The sequence below is a fragment of the Electrona antarctica genome (genome assembly GCF_951216825.1).
Source record: "Electrona antarctica genome assembly, contig: scaffold_1364, whole genome shotgun sequence".
Classification (NCBI taxonomy): domain Eukaryota; kingdom Metazoa; phylum Chordata; class Actinopteri; order Myctophiformes; family Myctophidae; genus Electrona; species Electrona antarctica.
In genome coordinates, this window is record NW_027638460.1 from 5,001 (window position 1) to 16,293 (window position 11,293).

Sequence of the window (11,293 nt, forward strand, 5' to 3'; positions counted from 1 at the left end):
TACGCTTAATTTGTTACTCTTTGGGTACATTTGTACATTTCCACCTTCAGTCGATGCTTCATATCCATATGAGTGAAAAGGCCGGGGTGATCGGTTTATTTTTCAAACACAGTTCTTATATGAGGCGATCTAAAATCCCCCTATGGAGATTACAATGCAAATACAAAGTACGCGAACCTGGGGACTGACGCCCTCTACTGACAGTGACGTCAGGACTTCGGTGCTCTATTCTATGCTGCCATAATATAGAGTGTGTGTGTGTGTGTGTGTACATGCGTGTGCACGTGTGCCATGGTGTCAGTGGCTGCTGCGGTGTGAGTCTAAATGACAATTTACTTACGGGCGTGTGCACACACGTGTTGGCGTGCGTGCTCAAACACATGCACACACGCAAACACCCCCCACCCCACCCGACGCACACACGCACGCACGCACGCACACACACACACACACACACACACACACACACACACACACAGAGAGTACATAAACTTCCTTCCACAGTCTCATGGCTGGGAGAAACGACTAAAAATAAAAGGGGAAACACAGATGATGGACTGTGTGTGTGTGTGTGTGTGTGTGTGTGTGTGTGTGTGTGTGTGTGTGTGTGTGTGTGTGTGTGTGTGTGTGTGTGTGTGTGTGTGTGTGTGTGTGTGTGTGTGTGTGTGTGTGTGTGTGTGTGTGTGTGTGTGTGTGTGTGTGTGTGTGTGTGTGTGTGTGTGTGTGAGGCGTGCACTGCACACACACACAGACAGCATGTCATTATGGGAGCGTCGTGCCCTGACCTCACCACCGCGGCCACAAATATGAGCGGACCACTGGCTCTCACACACACACACACACACGTGCAGTGCACATTTGAGCTGACCACTGGCTCGGCCTTTCACACACGCTTACGCCTGAGTTGTACCTATAGTCGCATGTCTGTGTGCCAAGCACCAAGAACAGCAGATCTACAGGCTCACAACACGTCGCGCTGCGACACGTTGTGAGCTTGTAGATCTGCTGCCACGACACGACATGTGACGTCACCAACTAAATGGGGCCCTAACAGTCCAGAGCTTTCTCAGACCAGTGGTTCTCAGACTTTTTTTTGACTCATGGCACCCCCCATTAATAACCTTTTGCATTTCACCGCAATTACACTGGTAATGTTTAGAATCTTAACGTCCTATTACCCACTTTGAGAACCCCTTCCTTTAGACGAGACGGTTTTGAAACTCCTGCATCGGACGGAAAGTCCACGTGACCTGCACTGGAACACATATAACTCGGGCCGTGTTTCTGCTGGAGTCGCTCTTAAAATTCCACATGTGCTCCGCTCCGTGTCAAGGAATGTCACCGCGGTTTTATGGCGGACGGGACCCGTCCTGTGCTTTTCTATAATCACAGGTTTGAGGGTTTTTTTGCTGCGATAATTTACGTGACCGTCGACACATCGGCTCTATTCGTGGTCCTGTCAAACGTGTTTTGTCCTTGAGCAAAAGGCGTTGAACCCTCAACCTTGCTGCCGTGTTTGTGTACAAGTATATGTTTCGGGAGTCATGTTGGATTCTTTTTTTTTAGCATGTGGTTGGTAGATGGTTTTTGAGATTAAAAATAAACAAAAACTGTCACCGCCACAAAAAAAATAGTGGCGGTTTTATAGAAAAGTGGAACGACGTAACTTTTCCAGAGCGGGGCCGAGGTTCATTTGTCGTCAAAACTTGTTCTTCCCACAACCGCCTTGGAGCGCTGAGAAATGCATTCAGGAGTCAGGTCATCATCATTTCCTCTCAGCTTTTCAAATGCTGATAGACAATCCACATGGCCTGTGTGCGTGTGCGTGCGTGCGTGCGTGCGTGCGTGCGTGCGTGCGTGCGTGCGTGCGTGTGTATTTTGTGCATTTGCACCTTTGCGTTGCGTATGTCTTGGTTACATGTGTCTGTATGCGTGCGACGTGAGTCTGATTGTTCACAATGTGAACATGTACATCGTCACTGTCAGGCAGAAACCGCGTAACTCCATATCTCGACTTTTTTTCTTTTTACGTCTTTAAGCAAAGATATAATTATTAAAGTAAAGACAGTTTTGGTGCTGTAGTGTAGTGTGTGTGCACGTCTCCTGCTGGGTGCCGTCGTGTCCCCAGGCTGAGGTCAGTCATACCATATTTTTGGAGAGCAGCCTAGGCTGGGGGTGAGCTCAGCCCCAGCCCAGCATGCATGTCTTCCTCTTGTTCCCTCCATCACTACAGTGGAAACACTGTTGTGTGTTGTGTTCCCTTTCTGGACCACGATGATGATGATGAGTTCAAAACACTTCCTGTTTGGCTATTAACCCATTTAGGCCTGACCTCGAAATTTAAAACAGTTCTTCTAAATCCTCCAGTTTTCTGAAATAAATATTTTCACGATTTTTCAAAAATAGCAGACCTACAAGCTCGTAGCGCGCCACTCGGTGGCGCGCTATGAGCTTGTAGATCTGCTATTTATGAAAAATCGTGAAAATGTGGCACAAATCATTGAATATATATTATTTCGGAACGTTTTTAACTCAAATCTTTGCTTCTGGGGGGCGGTCCCTGGAACATATTTTCAGATAGGGGGTTGGCAGCCAATTTCATTAAATCTCTGGGGTCCTTGACATGAAATAGGTCTAATTTGAGAACCACTGATACAGAAACGTAGGGTTTTTCAGAAAACTGTCAGGATTTAGAAGACATTTGTGTAATCGTCCTCAGGTCTAAATGGATTAAAGCCAGCAGCAGGCTGAAAGAGGCTAGTTATGTAACCACATGAACCCCCCTAGCCGTCCCTATTCTTGGGCCATGATGTCCCATAGGGGGACAAGCCGGACATTGGCACAGACATCTGCGAATGTGATCACAACACTCGGAGTCGGGAACCCTATAACAGTGTTGCTGGATACACCACCGTCGTCAACCCCTTTTCCAAGCCCAAATAATTCCTGCCCACACACGTTTGTGTGTTGACCATCTCCTTGACTGACTCAACCTGCCAGTGAGGAGCCCCCACCGGGAGGACGTAGTCATAGAGCCAAAGTGCGGCCCCGCGGGCCAAACACAGCCCAGGGACAGATGTTGACCGGAGTCCCTCAGGGCGCTATGCTAGTACATTTTTATTTTATTGTGGCTTTCACTAAAAATAGCAGATCGACAAGCTCAAACGCGTTGTGAGCTTGTCGATCTGCTATTTTCCTGCGAAAGCTTTCCCCACAATACATGAATACAGTTGCTGTTTTTCTTTTGCCGTTTGTTTTTGTGAAGATTAAAGCAGTTATGACTCGGCACAGGTGAACTGGTGAAGTGCTCTCATACACACACTTACTGTATATGGAACTGCAGGGTGCCTGTCTTACACATGTAGATGGAATGCAACGCACTGTACACACACACACACACACACACTTTCATCTACACGTGTGTCTTACCTGTGGAGCCGCATTCCTCAAATTCATCCGTGGTCCTTAATGCCAACCGTGTGTGTGTGTGTGTGTGTGTGTGTGTGTGTGTGTGTGTGTGTGTGTGTGTGTGTGTGTGTGTGTGTGTGTGTGTGTGTGTGTGTGTGTGTGTGTGTGTGTGTGTGTGTGTGTGTGTGTGTGTGTGTGTGTGTGTGTGTGTGTGTGTGTGTGTGTGTGTGTGTGTGTGTGTGCGTGCGTGTGCACGTTTTCCATACAGTATGTGTGTCTACCTCCTGTCTGCCTGCCTCTACAATAGATCAGTCTCTCTAAGCCAATTCAGCCAACATATAAATCCTGGAGCCTTTCTCGCCTCCCCCGACCGAGCTGTCACCCTTACTCACACAAATCAATAGAACGGCTCATTGATTGCCCATTGATCGCCCATTGATTGGCCATTGGCTCTTGCTCATTTCATTCCACAATCAGACCAGTCCAGTTGGTTCTCGAACAACCCCCCCGCCCCCCCCATCTGAAAATACCGTTTGTGCCAGCTGAGCCACCCCATCCTGGGAGAAGATTCTGTCCACATTTTGTCAATGATCTTTCGAAAGTGGCCTTGTCTACAAGCTCACAACGCGTCGCATTGGCGATGCGTTGTGAGCTTGTAAGATCGGCTACACTTTCGCACAGCTGAAACCTATAACACCCCCTCACAGAGCCCCCTAAGAGCCCCTCACAGAGCCCCTGGGACCCCCTGAGACTCCTGAGAGCCCCTCACAGAGCCCCTGAGACCCCCTGAGACTTTGAGAACCAGCACGTTAGGTTCCTGCTGCCCCAAGGACAATAACAACATTACGTCAGAGGCAATAACATAGAAACGTACAAATCAAACCCATCATGCTCCAGCACTAAAACGCAGCTCTACCATTGATCGTAGATAGATACGGCTCTAGCCTTTTAACACTACTTCTCCATCCATCTATTCTTCCATCCCTCCCTCCCTCCTCCTCCTCCTCCTCCTCCTCCTCTCATGTCTCTGTCCTCTGCTCCATCCCCCCCCAGGCGGCCGTTTCAAGAAGGAGATTGTGGTCGACGGCCAGAGCCACCTCCTGCTCATCAGGGACGAAGGGGGACCCCCGGAGGCGCAGGTTGGTACTGCAAGCCCCCCTTATAGTCCTCCTCACCACCAGTGTTAATTTTGTCGACTAAAAAGACGATGATTTTGAGAGTTAAGTCGACGACGGCTAAACAATTGCAGATGACTAAAATGGCATTAAAGCTAAAACAGTGTGTTACTCAAAAAGGCTAAGACTAAATCAGAACATGCACAGTTGGTCCTCCTCTCACACAGTGCACACAATCTACTGACATTCCGTTAACGATTATATAAACGGAAATTATTAGTATCGTCACGGATTGCTCCATCCATACCAGGTTCTTTGTTTTGGACACGGTGCATAATCAACTAATTGACTAATGAACACAGTGGACTTTCAGAAGAGAAATGGATGCATAAAGTAGGTCAGAAAGGGGGGGGGGGGGGTGGTTACGTCTAGACAGAAGCCCTTGAACTGTGACCACCAGATGAATAATTGACACACGTTTTATTTACTCCTTGTTCTCTATACCTGCGTTCTGACTCTCCTTAACACATTTTGGGTGGGAACACCTTTTGGTGTTTTATTATGTTATACTTTAGCTATTGAAAAATAGCAGACCTACAAGCTCGTAGCGCGGCACTCGTGCAATTTGAAAAAATATATGTAATTGGCCGCTGACTCCCCATCTGAAAATACGTTGTTCCAGGGACCTCCCAGAAGTAAAGATTTACCGAAATGGGTTAAATGCTGCATTCATGGTCTCAACAGGGCAGTTTTTTTCGGGTATAAGGGCAGGGGCTCAAGCCCCCTTTGATGTCTGTGTGTCTACATGCCTGGTGACAATAAAGTTGATTGTAGTCTCTCTCTCTCTCTCTCTCTCCCCATGTCTCCCTATGTCTCTCTCCCATGCAGTTTGCCCTGTGGGTGGACGCGGTGATCTTTGTGTTCAGTCTGGAGGACGAGATCAGCTTCCAGACTGTCTACCACTACTACAGCCGCCTGGCCAACTACCGCAACACTGACCTGCCCCTGGTGCTGGTGGGGACGCAAGGTACACACACACACACACACACACATACATACACATACACTGACCTGCCCCTGGTGCTGGTGCTGGTGCTGGTGGGGACGCAAGGTACACACACACACACACACACACACACACACCCACACTCACACACACAAATTGATTGTCAGTTGTCGTATTGTTGAAGTCTATCCAAGATAATTATTGTTTTTGGAAAATATGCTGCAGCTGGATCTCTTTTTTGACGGGTATTGTCTTTTCACACAACAAGATACACAGTGGATGCATTCTACTCACACAGCCATCTGCTGTTTTATTGATGATGGGCTGGATCAATTGAGTGGACGTGGAATACGACATTCATCCAGCGGTTTGCCTGTGAGTGACGTGTTGGCAGGGAGACATGTTGACACAATGAAGGCACAGAGAACCACTGGGGGCGGCTGTGGCTCAGGAGGTAGAGCAGGTCGTCCAATGGTCCCTGGGTCGGCGGTTCGAATCCCGGCTCCTCCTCCTGTCCACATGTGGGAGTGTCCTTGGGCAAGACACTGAACCGCCTCCAATGAGTCGGTCGGTGTGAGCTTGTGGGAATGTGGGAAGTGAGGACGCTGGCGTCGACTGTTCGCCGCTTCTCCTCCCAATGTATGGATGAATGAACCGTTCTAAAGCGCTTTGAGCACTTGGAAAAGCGCTATAAAAATGCAATTTGTTTTTATTAACACATGGTAGCAAATTAACAACACAACACCACACTCAGTCACCTTCTATCACTGTACTGTACTGTACTGTACTGTACTGTACTGTACTGTACTGTACTGTACTGTACTGTACTGTCTGCCTGGCTTCTGTCCTGAGCTAACACTGACACCCAGTGGTGACTTCTAGTCAGTACACTTTAAAAGACCTTAGTGGATCTTACTTTCTTCTTCTTCTTCTTCTTCTTCTTCTTCTTCTTCTTCTTCTTCTTCTCAGTCAGTCAGTCAGTCAGTCAGTCAGTCAGTCAGTCAGTCAGTCAGTCACTTTCATATCTCTGAAACTTGGTTTTATACCATACTGTCACATAGTGAGCTTGTAGATCTGCTGATCTTTGCTAAAACGGTTTACCCGTAATGACTAGGGATGTCCCGATACAGTTTTTTCATTCCCGATACCACAATATTGTGTGAGATGATACCGATACCAGTGTTGTGATCGCGTGGTGTGTTTATAGCAGACTCCTCACTCAAACGTACACAACTCCAAAGCAAACTCCACGTGCCCCAACATTGTATTTATCTGCCATAGTGTCAACCCCTTACCCCTGTGTCGGATCGGTGGTTAGACTGGCATATTCGCCGATACCGATATGACCCGATATGACAAACAAGGGCAGATACCGATACTTTTCCGATACCGATACAGTATCGGGACATCTCTAGTAATATATAATGATGATAATAATATGGACACCAGCAAAATCTATTCGATATTTCTTCTGACCATTCAATGGACCTTCCTTGTGTTTTTAGTACAGAAAGTTTGCTTCTTGAGATACTGTATTTGTATCATCTGTCAATATTTACTGGGTGAGGTTTTTATTGTTTTATTTATTGTACATTATTAACCCATTTAGACCTGAGGCCGATTCTAAAATAATATCTCGATTCTAAAAGAAAACCTCATGTTTCTATGTCAGTCGTTATCAGACATTTTCATATATATCATATATCAATATGTTGTTTCAAGGAAGCAACGATTTTAGTTAACCCACTTTGCGCCATTGACCTAGATGTACGTCAATTGAAGCCTATTATTTAATGCTACCCTTAACGCCATTGGCGTAGCCCTACGGCAATTGCGCTTTTATAGTGCATTCGATCGATCAAGTCATAATGCCACTTACGTTGGCATCGGGTTGCTAGCTGTTGTTGTCATAACGTCGTAGATCGCCATCACCATAAACACCCCTTCTATTTGTTTCTTTCAATCGCCTGTATCTCCTATTCCTTGTCCCAGATGGTATTTTAGTTCAAAACAAGGTTTATTCCACGGCAGGGAGCCGACTATGTAAAGCCCTACAATGTACCACATTTTCACGATTTTTCAAAAATAGCAGATCTACAAGCTCATAGCTATGAGCTTGTACAAATGTATGAGTTTGTGCAAAATACATTTTGCAATTTTTGAATGAATGAATGCTATGTCTGTGTGTTGGTTAAAAAAGTTAAAAAGTATTGAAAAAAGTAAAAGTCTGTGTGTTGGTTAAAAAAGTAAAAAAGTATTGAACCAATGAAAATGATTAAAATGTGCCTCTGACAAAACCAACTCCATTGGACCATCAAAGTGTCTGCTAAAGCAGCTAATTCCACCCCCTCATCTCCTCTTGGCTAAAGCAGCTAATTCCACCCCCTCATCCCCTCTCATGGAAGTATCTGACGATATATAGATACATCACAATACCAACTTTGATGAGGCAGTGTTGCTTTGTTAAAAAAAATAATAATAAGGTTTTCTTAATTTCCTTAAAAATATATTTTTAATTTCCTGAAATAAACATTTTGGAGTTTCTGCACAACAGCCGATATATATATATATATTTGTATATCTTGTCAAAGGAGTAAAAATACAAAAAAAGCATCATACATACATGGATTGCCCTTGTATTGAAGGGCAATGTATTGTAGTGAAGGCAGAAAGCACATGCATACAAGTACTCGTTCACACCACTAGATGTCACCAAAGCCCTAACTTCCCAACACTGCATGATTGCATAAATGTAAGCAGAGTGACTTTAAAATAATTCCTAATTATATTCAGAACAGAACCCAAATGCAGCCCTAATTTGTGAAACATTGAATTATAAATAATATTATAATAGATCTTGTGTGACACTACTAATATACTGTACAGTGGTGTAAAGTAAGTAAAAGAGTACGTCTTCCAACACTGCTAATGTATGGTGGTGTATGTGCGATAGAGGATGACTGATTGACCTGGCCTGAGTCAAACTAGAACTGGACTCGGAGCTGGGCGTGGCTGCGCACCTGTTGTGCATCATGGACTTGATCAAAGGCACAACAGGATAAATCATTCATCTCCACAAACACTCCAGAGAGAGCCTCTGCCCGGACAGTGGAAAGCTATCTGCTTTCCTGTGTAAACTAATATTGTATGCGAATTATTCCCTGAACTGAGAGGAATAAACCAGTCTACTTAACCCATTTCGGGCTGGAACCCCTTTTGGTGTTTTAAGCATTATGTTATGCTTTAGCTGTTCATAGCGAGTGAATAGCTGTTCATAGCGAGTGCCGCGCTATGAACTTGTAGGTCTGCTATTTTTTTTAAATCGTGAAAATGTGCCTGAAATCTCTGAATATATATTGTTACAGAGCGAGTTTTTAACTCAAATCTTTGCTACTGGGAGGGTCCCCGGAACAACATATTTTCAGATGGGGGTCGACGGCCAATGTCATATATATTTGGGGTCCTTGACATGAATTTGTTTGAGCACCACTGACATAGAAACAGGTTTTTCAGAAAACTGTCAGGCTTTAACAGATTTTTTTTTAAATGTTGTCGTCAGGCCTATAAACGGGTTAAGAAAGCTGCCCTGTGTTGTGACTATTAGGTCACAGTTGTGTTTTTGTGCCTACAGACGCCATCAGCTCGGCCAACCCCAGGGTGATCGACGACAGCCGCGCCAGGAAGCTGTCCAACGACCTGAAGCGCTGCACGTACTACGAGACCTGCGCCACGTACGGCCTCAACGTAGAGCGCGTCTTCCAGGACGGTAAGGAACAATAAGCAGGGTTGTTTTTGTCGACTATAAAACCAAGACGAAAAATGTTCCGTCGACTACCTTTTTCCACTGACTAAATGAAACTAAATGGAAACTAAATGAAAACTAAGCTATGGCGACTAAAACTAAGAATAAATATACTGACAATTTTGAAAATAGCCGATTTTCAATGCGCTGCGACGCATTGTTAAAGCATGTTAGAATGGGGGTCTCTCTCCCTCTCGTATACCTCTGTTGGAGTGGGGGTCTCTCTCTCTCCCTCTCGTATACCTCTGTTGGAGTGGGGGTCTCTCTCTCTCTCTCTCTCTCTCTCTCTCTCTCTCTCTCTCTCTCTCTCTCTCTCTCTCTCGTATACCTCTGTTGGAGTGGGGGTCTCTCTCTCTCTCGTATACCTCTGTTAGAGTGGGGGTCTCTCTCTCTCTCTCGTATACCTCTGTTGGAGTGGGGGTCTCTCTCTCGTATATATACCTCTGGGAAGGTGACATTTCTCCTCTCCGGACCAGCAGGCCGCTCCGCTCGGCCATTTGGCCACCGTCTTAATCATGTGTCAATTAAGAGCTAAATGGACCCACTCAGCTATTTAGGTCCCACTGAGCAGCAATTAAGTTTTATCATACCGGGGGAAGGGCTGGAGAGGAGAGGAGAGGAGAGGAGGGGAGGGGAGGGGAGGGGAAGGGCTGGAGAGGAGAGGAGAGGAGAGGAGAGGAGAGGAGGGGAGAGGAGAGGAGAGGAGAGGAGAGGAGAGGAGAGGAGAGGAGAGGAGAGGAGAGGAGAGGAGAGGAGAGGAGAGGAGAGGCTAGCGATGACATGTTCCCTGGCTATTAGCTGAGCCTGGCTAACGTACATTCCAGCCATGACTAATCTATTAAGAGTGCATGGTGATGAATGGGAAGTCATTGGAGCTGACAGAAAATATGGCTGATTGGTGTCTCAACATGTGAGAACGTGACCTTGTGTCCTCGTCAAAGACGATGTGCTTTCAACCTCTCTCTCTCTCTCTCTCTCTCTCTCTCTCCCTCTCCCGTTGTGACTGTATACACTAAAATCACAACCAGGTTATGATTCCTTCACAAATAAGCGTTTGTCTTCTGTTGGGAGTGCCAGTTTGGGTTGTTGTTTACCCCCATAAGACAACGTACTGACCTAGTGCCAAAATGTCTTCACATAACAGAACATTAGTATTCTCAAATGGCCGCTTTCTCTCTTGACACTTTTCTCGCTTGGCTAAAGAGAGTCTGCCGAGTTTCAACTGTAGTCGAGTTGGTAGATTGGGTAGATTGGGTATTTTCAGAATTATTGCTGTTGTTCTTTTAATCGTTTTAATGCCATTTGGTTTCAGGGGGTCCACACAGCTGGAGTTTATGGGCTCCATTTTCATCACCGCTAAACCCCTTATCTCTAAACTTCTTTGCCTTTTTTTTTCTTTTTTACCATTTTGCAAAACATTTTTGAATAGTTAAAATGGCCAGTCTACAAGCTCACAACGTGTCAATGTAGATTGGCTAGTTGAACTATTCAAAAATGTTTTTCAAAATAGTAAAAAAAAAAAAAAGGCAAAGAAGTTTAGGGATAAGGGGTTTAGCGGTGACGAAAATGGAGCCCTTGGGGAAAGTTGAAGAACTTTTCCTCTAAAGCACACCAAAACTTGTGTCGCACATCACGGAAGATAAACTCTGTCTCTGAGTTGTAGCCGTTGTCCAAACGGCAGCATTGTAAACAGTAAATCCTTGACGGGGGGGAGACTTTCTTTTCTTTTTTTCTTTTTTTTCTTTTTTGTAATTTGGGGTGTATATTAATCAGCCTACGACGATGGGACGCTGTGGGGGTTATTAATAACTCTGTGACTATCTGTTCGGCAAGGCGTGGGGTGGGGGTGGTGGTGGGGGGGGTTAAGGCTGTAATTACGGAGAGAAATATATGACATGCAATCAGTGCTTAATTACCAGGCCCTGCTGCACTAACTCATCCTGTGGGTGAGGTCTGTGGTAC

At 45.6% G+C, this 11,293-nt stretch overlaps 1 protein-coding gene across 1 annotated transcript in view; it reads left to right on the forward strand.

Annotated features, from left to right (window-relative positions):
- The window catches only part of LOC306918070 (arf-GAP with GTPase, ANK repeat and PH domain-containing protein 1-like), a gene marked incomplete at both ends in the record, with an annotated part of 11,251 nt that extends 1,956 nt beyond the window's left edge, over positions 1 to 9,295 (forward strand). Inside the window, 3 exons of the mRNA XM_079530960.1 lie at positions 4,462 to 4,547; positions 5,412 to 5,550; positions 9,161 to 9,295. Coding sequence (XP_079387086.1) covers positions 4,462 to 4,547; positions 5,412 to 5,550; positions 9,161 to 9,295 — 360 coding nt within the window. The remainder of the gene's footprint in view (positions 1 to 4,461; positions 4,548 to 5,411; positions 5,551 to 9,160) is intronic.
- Positions 9,296 to 11,293: the final 1,998 nt, after the last annotated feature.